Genomic DNA, 14,462 nt, shown 5'->3' with positions numbered 1-14,462 from the left:
ACCAAAGAGTATGGATCCTTGCAGTCACGAAAGACTTAGAATCTAGAAAACAAATCATTTACAGCCATTTTCTCCAAGTACTTAAATCAAGGCCTCCCCATGCCTTTAGTAGGGCAGGGGAATTAGTTTACCTTAACGACAGGCCAGGACTGGTTCCACTATCTCACCACTGATGTTAGCCATGGACGGGAATCAAACTAGGGTTGCGGGGTTCATGGTGCAGTGCATTAGCCACCACTCCACACACACCACCGTAAAAAAAAAAAAATTGAACACAGACCATAATGTAAAAATGCCTACGGTCACATGTGGGGCCCACAAATGTGACCAGCCGACGACATACGGTTGTGTCTGCGTGCTTTTTTTATTTGTGTATTCGTATTTTTCTCACCTGGTCCACCTGCCATATAATAACAGTGGAGTCCTTGGAGCCGGTGGCCAGCTTGGTGCCATCGTTGGAAAACTTACAGTACCACACCTCATTGCAGTGCTCCGTGAGCACCTGGCGTGTGTTGCATGGAAACTGCTTCCTGCAAAGCACACATGTGGGTAAGCGAGCATATTGTGTGCAGAGTGTATGTAGTATCTGATGTCATAGCAAGCGCAGCTTCGGTTTGCAATTTATTTTTGGGAAAGTATTTTAGTTCAGGTCAGACTTGTGAACATTGTTGAGCCGGCTGTGGTAATACACGCCTGTAATCCAGCATTTTGGCGATAAGCAATTTGATGCATCACAAATATTTTTGAATCTCCCAAAGCTGCTGGAATGCAAGGTGATGAAGAGGAGCCAATATGGAAAAATTGGTTCTCATTCAACATTTTCCCATTGTATGCTGCGTTTTCTCTGAGTACTCAAGTTTCTTCCCACTCATTAAAAATAAATTGGGCCAAACTCTTCAGGAGGTTCCTGTTTTGAGGAGTCTTAACACTCAGTGCCCAAGATAAATGGAATAACTTTTTTTTTTTGCCTCCGAAACGTCGTGATTTTCATTGTTTTATTTTATTATTTTTTATTTCATTTTTTACCTACGTGACTTTACCGAAAGAACTAAGAGTAGGAATAACTTTTATGCTTTCAAGTGAACGTATTCATATTTAGTACATGCACACACCTAACTGAACATAAAACAGAGTACATCTTACGATGTGTTGCATTTCACAAAGAGGATGCATTGTAGAGTTTATAATTAGTGGTAGCGATAAGTGGAATGTTTTCTTTGAGCAGCGTTACGCAGGCTCTATCAGGACGTGCATCCGTACTTGCTGCACATGTGATCGATGAGCAGCGACACAGAGTCGAGGCTGGGATCTAGCCGCGTGTTGTGATATAGGCAGCGGTCCTGCTGCAGCTCCACAGCCTGGTGCAGCAGCGTGTGCAGGCGGCGTGGTGGCAGCATCACCGAAGGAGGCAAGTATGCTGTACCACACACACACACGAGCACAAACCAACACACCAGCACCGCTGACGCCACTACTGTTTATCACGAGCATTTGGTACACGGCTATTGCCATTTTACTTGGGTGCGCAAGCCACTCACCCATGCGTACGTTAATGTCAGTCCATATTAAACGAAAAAGAGTCACAAAAACGTAAGCTATGAAATGTCAATGGATATCGCATTGAACATTGCGTGAAAAGTTATTTTGTTAATTTAAATGGTGGAAACTTTCTAATAAATGTAATGTGAAAGTAATGTATCAATACTCGGCAAGCTTTGATCTTTAAAAAGAAAATCAACTCAACACTACCCCGGTACAGACCACCAATCACCAAACAGGTGGGGGGAGGGGGGAGGCAAAAATTCCACAAGAAAAAGCCCGAGATCGGCACGGCAGGGCTTAGTGAAGAGGGTTGGCTTGAGCTCACTGCCCCACCCAGATGGGCAGCCTCTAGCGGAGAAGTGAAAGTTTATATGGGGGGGGGGGGGACTGTCAGGGGGAAGATAAATAACATAAAAGGGTAGAAGTGGGATGGGAAAGCGGGGGGGGGGGTAAAAAGGGAAAGGCATGTAATAAAAAGCCACACGTAAAATAATTTACGTGCTAGATGTGAGCTTGTGAACTCTCTGAACAATAATCTATACCCGCCAGTTCCCGGAAGAGGGGCACAACCCCCCAAGGACACCCCTGCGGAACTCAAATTAGGCTCCGTAAAAATGGGGACCATCTGGCTTCGAACTCCCGTTCTCTGTCTTTAAGCTTGCGGCTTAAGTGTTCAATGCCTGCGTGGGCAAGGAGGGTGTTATGCCACTGCTTCCACGATGGGGGTTCATGATCTTTCCAATTGGTCAAAATTACCTTCCTGGCCGTGATATTGAAGGTTTGTAATAAAACATATTCATGTTTCGACAGAGCGACAGGTTTCAGGTCCCACAGAGTAGTTTCGACTGAATGGGAGAGATTGGTGCTGCAGATCTTATTTAAAAAAAGTCCATGTCCCGGTAAAATGTAACTATGTCTGGGCAAAGCCAGAAGGCGTGGAAGTACGATTGAACCGTGTCCGGAGGAGATCTGGGACAATCTGGGGAAACTGTCCATGAATGTTGCCCTTCTCTTGTTGGTCATGTAGGTACCGTGCATGAATTTAAACTGGATAAGCCTCAGTGTTAATGATCTCGGGCCAAATTGAGGAGCCTGCCAGATTTGGGTCCATTTGTTTTGAGGGTATCGTAGAGTAAGAGACTACTCCGAAGTTTGCTAGTAATAGGTCTGGTGTGAGGACTCTCGCTGTCCCTCAGACGATAAGCCTCTGCTAGTCAATATTTAGCATTTGGTATTTATAACCAACTGCTGTACAGTACTCAGCATGTATCCCAAGCAGCAATAGATAGCTTAGTCAATCATGGCTAAAGACCTTTGTATGATGACGAGGGTATGATGCACATGCAGGGAGACATGTCTGCACGGTTGATGAGAGCTAATCTTAAGTGCAATTTACCAAAATCACATCGTTTTAAGGACACTTTTGTGTCATTAATAAGCATTAGTGGTGGTCTGCAGACAAATTAACATGTCCATTTTCATTCCCTCAAGGTCACTGCTGCGATGGTCCTGAGAAAACGCTTGAGCTGGAGTCAAACACACATGCTTGCACTTAGTGAGAGTCAACCACAATGCATCCTATGCTTTGATTTGACATCATTGAGCATTCATCTCTTCCTCAAAGTGGAAGACAGCATCTGGGAGAAATTCAGATCTTAAAATTTTCTTTCACGGGCCGTCCCACATTGCGTACGACAGCCGAACACCAAAAGGAATAATTTTCATGGAAATAGCGACACAAATATGACAAATGCATTAAGGTATGGGGCATAGATGTGCAGATTTCATGTAAATACCAGACCAATGGGATCCATAGGTTGCACTATACACATACTTGCTATATTTGGTTACAATGCATTGGCAGTGGTACAAAAGCAAAAATAATAAAAACCCAACATGTTTGCCAATGCTGTTAGCTGCGGCTTTTGATCATCGAAGGGTTTCTCTGTTACTCAGAGGCTACTAATAACTATTTATATGCCAGTTTTAAAATTGTTAATCAGGAAATATTAATTTTCATCAGGCAAAATGGTGTAAAGTGTAGTCTCCAAATTAGTATGCACTCCGTCTCTATTTATGTGCTATAAATGGCCACTGCCAAAACACCACCGATTATATATATTTTAAAGGTAATCCTAATAATTAACGTATTGAGTTTAGTATTCATATAAAGTTGTCTGGTGGTGTAGAATTACAATGTTTTAGAATGATTATATCACAAAATATGTCTTCATCCACAAATCCACCAATGCGTGAAGGCCTCCCACCCCCTCAACGCTGTTGTGGTCATACATAAATATCCTTGTGCACCTGAAATTCGCAGTCTGGCACAGCTTGCTTCTGTTCCAACAAACATATCTGATGGCATTATTAGTTTTCTTCTATCTGGGCCAGTTCCCAATGTTGCTGAAATAACCTAAAAGCATCGCCTTGGCAATTCATCTCATTATTGATAATGCACATTTTCAGAAAAAATCTGATGAAAATGAAATTTCGTCATCACTCATTCGCCCCAGTATCTCAGATTTAAGTATACAGCATGTGTATTGCTAACTTAAAACTAAGGATATAAAAGTAAAATAATTTACATAGTTCTAAGATGAACAAACATTTGAGGAATTTCCAAAATTATAGCATTGTTTGGTGACTCATTGAATAAAGCAAAGGCATTTGTCAAGCGACTTAAAAATGCATTTACCATTATAACCAGCATGATACTGCTAGATGAGAGTTGTGGCAATGGTGTCACGTTCCTGAGTAATTGTACATAAGCTGTGCCAGGTGTGCCGTCAGCTGTGCTCACTCAACATTACTTTGCATTACAATGTGTGCTTATGAACACATTACAATTCTTGCATGCTATAGCCCAGTATATGAGATATGGAGGACATGGAGGTTAACACTATAAGAGGGCAATTTTCATATACGTGGTGCTATTTTTACAAGCAGTACAATGCGACAGTTTCGTCATTTGGAATGCCAGCATTACATTAACTGTGCAAATGTTTCAATTCATTGTAGTTATTCCTCAAGCGCTCCAGAAATTTTTAAAAATACATGTGCTTATGTATCCGTAAATGTTGCATGAATGCGCTCGGCCTACATTAAGCATGCGGTTGCCATGTTCTAGTGGCACTTAATCCGGAGGCGTTGCTCAGCAGGATGAGGTTGTGTGTGTGTCCCCCCTCGATCCCCCACCCCCTAACCTTGCTGGCCAAGTGGCATCCGTATGGTCTCTCTGGGCAACTTTGTACTGGGGTTGATGAATCGCTCTGGGATGTGAGCACGATGTTTACTGACCTGTCGGCAACACTGAAGCAATCACTCGATGGGCATCAGGGTTAAGTAGGCTCCGTCAGTGGATGTAGTGTAACTGTTCATTTACTGTAGAGCACCAATACCCAATCCTGGTTGTGTAAAAAACAATTACGATGTAAATCTTTTTTATTAACCTGGACAATTTGTGTCGTAAGCAAGGGGCCTTGTTTTAGAATTTTGTACATCGTTTTTTAAGTGCACGATATGTCAGAAAAAATATGTTAACATATGAGATATTAGGTCACACATTTTCAATCCTCTTGAACTGTTAAGTTCAGTTGATTAGATCACCACCAATAAGGATTTTTTTAATTGAGGTATTATCATAGGCTATTCATACTGAAAATGTAGCTGTGCCACCACCAGGGCATCACATATGGTGCCTACCATCTCAGCAGTTCATAATTCCTCATGAGCTGTGCAGCTCCAATAAACACATTTGAGAAAAGCTGGGTTCCGCATAATGAAAGTAATGAATACAAATTAGATCCATTACAGTTTGGAGTAGCATATAGAGTTGTTTTGTAGCATAACCATCAATTAGTCCTAAGATAAACACAGCTCTGTTTGATGAAGTCTATGCTTCCCGAAGATGTCCCCTGGCCATGCTCATTATGATGGGGACTCTGACTGTGCACACATCGCACATCGCCTCATGGGGATCTGTGCACAGCACCTTTCTGGGGCATTAAAGCATAAGTAGGCCATGTTTTAGCAGAAAAAAACATCAATATATTCTACCAACACCACATTGACAGGAAATAAATAACAGTAAACACATACAACTTATACCTTTGGAAATTCGTAAAAAAATGCAACCAGACATTGTGACTGCCGTAATCAATTTAAGCTACATGTGCAGCAATTGTTTGTACAAATATAGTTATTAACAGCCCTCTACTCTCAGACTTGGTAATGAAATGATACAGATCTAATAATCAAGTTAGATTCATTACAATCAATTACCCATATCAATTACTGTATCAATCTTCATAATTGCAAAATTAGTCTCTTTTCGTGGGCACTTGCTGTTTATGACACTAACCCGAAAGAAAATATTACAGTATTCCATTTTTTTTGTGCTTCTCTGGCAATGCGAGTTCAAAATTTAAACAGATAACTAAATGATGATAAACGTAAAACGTGTAATTATCTTATGGTCGGGCACATGGTCGATGAAAGGCTGTTCAACTCATAGGAAGATAGTCAACCAATGGTCCATTAATTGGATGTAAGCCCCTTGTATTTAAAGTGTTGCTAGCTATTGCCACACACGTCATACACCTTAATTTTGACTGCTTTACATTTCGTATTTCTTTTGGTGGCGAATCAGAGTTAAATATGTTAATGAAACAAATCGAAGGGCTACACTAAATAAGAAACAGATGCAGTGTATTGCGAAACATAGCCATGCTAATTCACATATCAAAACATGAATGCAGATTCAATTAATTGCCAAGTCAAGTTCAAATGCTCCCAGATTTGCATTGCGTCACTCATTTGTATCGACCTCCATTCTACGTTACTATACAGCAAGGGGCATACAATTAACCATGTGTGACACACATGCACATGACACTACTGTACATGCACTGTGCAACATTGTCGGCACCGCTAGTGTTCAACGGCGTGCACAAATACAGCAATACCGTGGATGCGTTCCATGTTAAGGATTAAACAATGTTGCAATACGAAAGAAAAAAACATCTGCAAAAAAAATAAAAAAAATGTATAACTAATTTCTGTGTAATAAATTAATAAACAGTGCTCACCTTAAAACCACAACATTTTCTTTCAGGGTTTTTTTTTACAGCGAGATAAAAGTGGGGAATAATAATACATCGAGTAACCTGTCATGTTGTAACACGGACATCGCCTATTAAGTTACCATACACATTTTGGGCTCCAGTTGCCTACATATTCTTGAGACTTCATTAAGTGGGAACGCACAAGCTGGCAGTTCCACATTCCAGGGAGGGCTCGTGTTGTTAGCAGTGTGCCTCATAGCTCCCAGCATGCGCAATAGCATTCCACAGATGTACGCAGACACACTGGTAGTCACACACTCACACTCTGGTCGAAAGATTCACTGATTCCACAGTGGAGAAGGTGATTAACAACGGTGCCAAATGCACTGCTTTGCTTCACCGGGCATCTTCCTAAAACTGCCCCATGCAGTTGCCAGGTGCCCTGTGTCAGTACCAATAACGAAGTTGAAATCAATGCGTGGCAGTATGGGACTCTCCCTCCTCAATAGTGAGCATGTGTTTGACATGCTGTCATGCTATATTTGGACAAAACACGACCTCCCAGGTTTAAATGTTAATCTGCGGCGCTAATTCTGTTCAGCATAAGAATACATGAATGTGAATTCATTGTGCAGCATGTCTAAAACGCCATATGCTGTTTTCATTAGACTTCAAACGTTGAATTAAGGAACAAAATTTCAATGGCACTTGTTTTACTTCACTGGCATAGGTGAAAGATAACTGTGTAAAATGAAGAATGGAAAAACTGAACGTTAACAACTCCTGTGGGTAAGTTTATTGACACTAAATGCCCCTGGAGACCGTAACTAATATGTGCAAGTCCTCTGCACCATGAAGTAGCAGTCACCCCAAACAGCACAATCTAAAGGGCACTGCTTTCTTTTTTAATTGAGAAATATAATGTTTTTATATACGAACATCTGTATGTAAATTCAAACTGTGTATTCGAATAATGATGAACTTTTACATGTTTACAATTCTTCTGGTATTAAGTCACACATACAAAGAACCTGCTTTGAGATACAAACCTCAGGATGTCCTTTGCGTGGAAGGGCACGCAGCGAGCCGCACATACGAGCTGGATTATGCAGAGGAGAGCTTTTTTTGTGCATGTCTGTGTGATGTTTGGTTTTGCAGTCAGATCTCTATATAAAAGATGCAGGCACGATCTCCTGTGTTATTTCTTCAACATTTTAAACGTTTAATTTACCATATAATTGGCTGATGAGCCTAGTCAGCATACACGGTCGATTAATGCAGCTTTAAAGCTCAGCTTCCTGGAGATAATTTGGTTGCTGTGGTGATCTTAAGATTTCTCTGACATTTAATCTCCTCGTTAAATAGACAAGGTTTGAATGTAAGTACGAATGTTTAGCAGCATAACACTCAACAATTCCTGATAGGAATACTGGAGAGTCTTGAAAATATATACCATTTAAAATCCTCAACCAGGTAATGTCTACTGCAGCCTCTGGCTGGGCTTGTGCTGCGGAAATGTATAATGTACAAGATGCGGGGGGGGGGGTCCCATAGTGTCATGCGTGTGCACATGTGTGCAGCGCTTACTGTGAAGCTTGTCCAGTAATTTGGCACGGGAGAGAGGCCCCTTGCCCTCCCAGCCAGCCTTCTCTCGAAGGTCCTCTGGATTACTGCACATCAGGTACCTGGCACAGGGCAATATCACGGGCATAGAAAGCACAGATTCAAAAAAACAGATTTCACCACAGGCTCAACACAGAGTTTTACGGAGGAAGGCTTTCGCATTTCTCCTGCTTTCCTCCAACCACATCATGAAACTCTCTTCACCCAGTAATCTGTGATGTGGCCTCCTCACCCCTGTTCAACTCCAGGCTCAAGAACTTCCTTTTTTCCCCTATGCCTCATAATTGCCACTTTGCATAAAATAAATATGCCCGCTGATTCTCCACAGCATCTTAAGTTGCGGTCATATTTAGACGCAATATAAATTCACTTTGCATTGCAAAACACAGACAATGCTGTGGCAGGATGATACGTATTTCTATGAGCCAAAATAAATGTACTCATTTTAAGTGGCTTAAGAAACCTTCATTACTAGCGCCGTTGCAACTTGTTTTAAAAAGGATGACAACTTGTACAGAAACGAAACACTGACATCAAACACGATAGTGCAATTAGAGTGCAAGAATATACTGTATGTACTACACTTGCGCCTGAAAAATAATAGAGAATCTATGGATTACCCCTGTACAATGTTGATTTTTTTCAAATACAGTACATCAGTTAAAAATATACAAACCGTATGTGAACACATTGCATGGATTGTAGGTATTACATATACGATTTCCTCTTTTGTGACACGCAAAGAAAGTGACAGTGTATCACACATTGCATGAATGCCCATGTAAAATAGCTGAAGAACCCTCAAGTTATATGCTTAACATCGCAGCATACACTGTAAAATACTGAATGAATGCACAATTGAATGAGTCAATGCTGTACTAAAAAAATTACAATAACAACAACAACGCAAAAACACTTTATAACCCCAGCTGACTGTTCCGTAATGTGCTGTACAGTGAGCGTACCCGTCCACACAGGAAGGAAATGAATACCAAGCTAACACAACATGCCATGCATCAGACTCGCGCGCCTGTTCTACAAACGGCACACTGCAGCACATGTGAATACAGTGGAACAAAAACAGCATAATGATATACAAGTGGTGCTCTACAATGCATTCAAACATGATAAAAACATCAATACTTACAGGCAGAACCATTGGTTGAGATAATTGGGTGTTTTGGGCTGGATTAGCACCTATTACAGATTAACGGTGAACCTTTCACTACGGTTGGGTACCATGAGAAGGACAGTGTCCTACTAAATGTAATATTGTAAGTGCTGTGTTGAAATTAAGGTCATCATCATCATCACCGACCATAACGAATCCACGGTTGGATGAAGGCCTCCCCATGTCACCATCCCAACAGTCTAGTGGATGTCACAATCCATCTCACTTCTGCATACGAGCCGATCTCATCGCTCCATCTCTAGTGGCAGTCATCCTCTTGGGTGTGGTTACTCATTTGGCTGCCACTCCGCTGTTAGTCTCAGTCCATCAGCCGTCAGCCTACTTAACTTGACAGTCAATACGGTAATCATCTTAACTTGTAACCCACGAAGTATTTGCTCACTCTCGAAGAGAGAAAGACTCGACGGCATGAGGAACCACAGGCAAGCAAGAAGACAGCCATGTGGTGAGCCAGCGCCAACAATCGACCAAGCTCTGCGGTCCTCTATATATGAAGGTGTTATCGGCCAATTAATGAGACTTTACATATGGCAGGAAACCGGAGCACCACGAGAAAAAACCCACATGCGCGAGGGAAACACGATCCCACATACGCGGACACGGGGGAATCCACATTTTTGCTGGACTACATTCTCCTCGATGCTCTCGGGAAGGGAGTTGAACAGCATTTGTGTGATCCACTAACCCTCGCCTCCACAGTGGTGGATGGCAGGCATAAGCTACCACCCTAATATATGATGTCCAACTTGCATTTATTGCCTCATCCATGAGGTTCCAGAGGTCACACTCGAACAAGCAAACACTGCCCCTCCACGTCAGCAAAAAGGGAAAAGTTCCTGGAAATTATTAAATAACTGTGGATATCGAAGACGCTGCACGAATTGTTATAACATAATCGGCAGACTTATTGTACTAAATATTTAAACAGAAAATGAAATACCTTGTGAAATGATACATACTATCATTATTCGATTCACCAAGGGGAGATAAAACTGATTTGAAGAATTTTAAACGACACTCATGAACAAAAACAGAACTAGTGGCAGAGTTGTTTACAAGTGGGATTGCACTGTGTGGAAGAAAGCATCGTGTCATCAAACCGTTCCAGCTTCCACTGCCATACGCACACTCCACCATGCGATCCTTTGCTCACAGTAGACTTTAACAAGAGACATGGGGTGGTCACATGACCGAGTAGCGGCATCCACTTCTTGTTGCAGAGGCTCATTGTTCTAATCCAGTGGCCACCCCGAATAACTACTGCGGGTGTAATGACGATAGTGATAACGCGCGCCGTTTGCTTCACTCTGGACGTTAAAGATCCACTAATGTTATTCGCAAGAGGAGGCCATTTTTGTGCTGTCAAGATCCAAATCTTAGCAAATTTGAAAATTACACCGCAAATTACTCAGTTGAAATTATGCAAGTCTTTGCATAGCGCGTGTTCACACAACACATTTTCACTAGAAATCATGGTTCTTCTATGAGGGAACACTTTTCACACGACGTGGAAAGCACCCGATATCACGCGGGGTTCTGAGCGGTCGACACCGAACTACTTTTCCTGAGCTGCTGGGCGGCGAAGCGGTATGATACAGTACGCGGAATGATATAGTAACGTGGCATAATTCGGTGTCCCACCACGGGATGACTACAGAATTATTTTACAGTCCAAATGTGCTTCAAGACAGTAATTACGTGCCTAAAGCGTTTTCTCTTAAACGCGACACCTTTTAGGAACGCATCTACCACGTAAAACGAGGAATTACTGTACCACAGCAATTATTGCAATCCGATTGGCAGACTAATGCCCCAGATCACTCTTGCAAATTACACAATTCTGGTCTCTTTTGTGTTCTCACCTGGTTAACCAAAAATTGACTAAACACGAAATGCAATGTGCACACAATGTATACAGAGATAAATAGTAATTAGTACAGTTGAATATTTTATTCTCCATTTGAGAGGATTACTGAAATTATTATACTGAACTGTATATCGTTCTGTGAAATTAATCTTTAAATGTAATTTTGTGCGGAGCACAGAACATTTCATGATAACTGACGATACTTAGTCCACATAAATTCATTGGTATACTAAAGACAAGTTATTTTAGCTGATCATGGTTTGGGTGTTACACAACTGTTTGACATAGGATGGTAACTTGTTTGACGATTTGATAAAAAAAAACTATATTATGCAATGTTATGGTCAAATGTAAAACATCTCCACAATTCATAGGCCAGTATATACAAATAATTTCCAATACAAGCACTGCGTGGTATATCATAAAACACGATTACATTATGTTTACCATATTACTACTTATTGATGTTGTCAAGTGTTGGTAGAGTGATTAACACGCTGCACAGCGGTATGAACCCATTTCAATTCCCAGACACGACTGACATCAGTGGCAAGTGATACCATAACAGGTCTTATTCTCCTCCACCAACCCGCACCGATAAGCATAGTGAAGTATGGTAAAACAAAAAACCGTGACTGATATGATATGGGGAAGCCTTCATTCATTGGTGGATTTGGAGTGGCTGGAATTTATTTTACATTAATATTCTCTGCAGTGTTTATTTCACAAATAGTGCAACTACTGGGAGAGCACATTTGCAAACAGGTGGCTGCTCAAGTGCCAATCACGTGGAATGTTTTGCACAAAAAAGACCCGACTACTGTAGGTAAAAACTGCACTTTGTCGAGCCTCAAATTAATTTAATTGTTAGCGCTTGTATGTCCATCCAATGAACACCTCCTCTGGTCATTGGATTCTGTTCAACTGTTTATTTTTCTCAAAACGTTAAACCACTTGGTTCATCGCAGGCACGATTTAACACTTACCACTTCAACCTCAAACATCAGCAAATCCCGTGTCAGTCCGTCAATAAGAACAGTAATCACCCATTTCATTATAGCCGGTGGCATGTGTCCAAACTGTTTCCAGCCCTGGGACACTGTGGCTAATTTGGACCTTTTTGAAGCATTCTGCTAGGGCCAATATAGATCACGGAATCTGACCATGACAGCAGCGCTCAACTCACAAGCACTCCCTGGCAAGGTACCTAATCTCCCATGCAGAGCCCTGTACAGCTATTTAAACCCTAGGGAGACTATAAGCCACGAGTTACAGGAAGCTCCGCAATGACATCATTAGTTTAAACAGCTTAAACACGATATACTGTACTCACAAACAAAAATAAGGTAACAGGCACCATATCCGTAAAAGCTTACCCTCATTTTGTCTTTGTGCAGAAATACCATTGCAGCGATGCTCATTTTAAAAATCCCCCCCCCACCCCAGCTATATGAAAGCAGAGAAATAGCTATGACTAAGGGCTATTTCCCAAAGCGCCATTGCTATACATATTCTATAATATTTTTTATTTTAAAGAAGTCTTATTGATAAATCTGTTGAGTTTGTTTTGTCAAGTCACGGAGATAGAAAATCATTATTTTCTATCTATTTACCGAAAGACCCAAAGAGTATAAATTGCTGCAGTCACGAAAGCTTCAAATCGAGATTTATTTTGTTGATTGTGCTTGCACACCACTGTCAACACAGCAGCACCACATAATTCGCTAAACAGTCTAGAGTTTGTTTCCAAGAATTTTCAATCGCGTGTCACTTCACTGGCAGCCTTTCGACAGTCGAACACAAACACACAATGAAATAATGATACAACGGATAGTTTTAAAAGTGAATACGAATCTTCAGTGGCGTAGGATGCTACAACCTTTGCGCGATATTTCACTTTGCACCCAGCAGCACCTCGCGTACCTTTTCGTGAGGATGAAGCAAACACAGTCTTCCAAGAAAGACCATCGACCAAGCCCAACGAGCAGTGACATCTTTCAGCAGACATTAGGCTTTTGGCAAGTATTTCAGTTTTTGACAAGTGAAGTTCAATCTGGCTGGCTATTAGCAAGCTCAAAAAGCTTTGTCTTGGCAGTTATGCTTTACGTGAGCCCTCGGCTACAAAGACTCCAAGTGCACCGTACTTGTATAATTCGTGCATGATAAAATGTGCATGTCAAGGCAAATGCTGTAAAAAAAACAACCCTGTATATTTACAGAATTTTAATAATGTGCATTACAGTTACATTGCATTCCAACGTGGCTTTCACTCTTGCGATTAAAGGCATTGTGGATGGATAGAAAAATGGAAGTGAAAGGATTAAAGAGACTAAGGGAGATAAAAAAATGCACCATGAAAGACTAAGCTAAATCTTGTTGATATTAAAACGAGAGTATTTCGATATCACAATTTTATTCAAGTATTATCCATTTTTTTTTAATAATGAACAAGTGCTTCAGAGAGAAGCTTCAGAGAGAAGCGCCACAGATTAAAACACATATATTGAGCCACTGATGGGTTTTTCCACATATTTTACAGGTGAATAAAAACCAGCCTGACTGGTGAATTCCCACAAAACAGATTCATTCTGAAAATCCATTAACCCTGTTCGAAGGATCAAATGAGAAGCCAATGGGATAAACGGATTGGTTCCTGTAACAGCAAAGATATACCGAGATTTAATTCAGAGAAGCATTGGGGTTCACATCCAAATGTGTTAAAGAAATGTTTTTCATGGATCGTCTGAATTTCAGTAATAACCTCAGACTTAACCTTCAAAAGGGGGCACCGAGTAGGCACGCAATTCCCTTAAGGTATGATTAGCATGAGTGCTGGCCGTTGCATCTGCCCCAGTGTCCCTCAGCACTGCTGAATCAGCCAAAGCAGCCCAGCTGTTTCCAATCCAAGCAAAGAGCAAAGGACACGCACATCTGTAATTTGAAGACCTACCATTCCGACATCCATCCCTATCCCACTTCTGTCCAGTGAATGAGACTTAACACCACTGCATAGGCCAATAGCTGTCCAGAACCTACACGAGGGTAGGGGTTATTTATGCGCTTTATGAATGCTGTAACTGCCCCCATACACAGTGACGTATACAAATCCCAGCGGGAATTTTCTTTCTTTCAGCCAAGCAGTTTAGTCTGCCACCTGGATTTTGTTAAACAA

At 41.3% G+C, this 14,462-nt stretch overlaps 1 protein-coding gene across 3 annotated transcripts in view; it reads right to left on the bottom strand.

The window, feature by feature from the left end:
* The window catches only part of LOC144719872 (WD repeat-containing protein 26-like), a 48,948-nt gene that overhangs the window by 8,656 nt on the left and 25,830 nt on the right, over positions 1-14,462 (bottom strand). For 2 of the 3 annotated variants that reach the window (XR_013585673.1, XM_078596139.1), the window contains exons 5-8: positions 8,196-8,293; positions 4,843-4,854; positions 1,261-1,417; positions 392-530 (exon numbers count right to left, since the gene is read on the bottom strand). Coding sequence is in view for 2 of the 3 variants with exons in the window: in XM_078596139.1 (XP_078452265.1) it covers positions 392-530; positions 1,261-1,417; positions 4,843-4,854; positions 8,196-8,293 (406 nt within the window). In the remaining variant the exon portion in view is untranslated. The remainder of the gene's footprint in view (positions 1-391; positions 531-1,260; positions 1,418-4,842; positions 4,855-8,195; positions 8,294-14,462) is intronic. The other variant, XM_078596140.1, reaches the window with a different exon arrangement.

This window comes from Lampetra planeri, chromosome 7 (genome assembly GCF_965212315.1).
Source record: "Lampetra planeri chromosome 7, kcLamPlan1.2.h2, whole genome shotgun sequence".
Taxonomy (NCBI): domain Eukaryota; kingdom Metazoa; phylum Chordata; class Hyperoartia; order Petromyzontiformes; family Petromyzontidae; genus Lampetra; species Lampetra planeri.
Note: the sequence above shows the minus strand (reverse complement) of the source record. Positions and strands in the feature narration are given on the sequence as shown.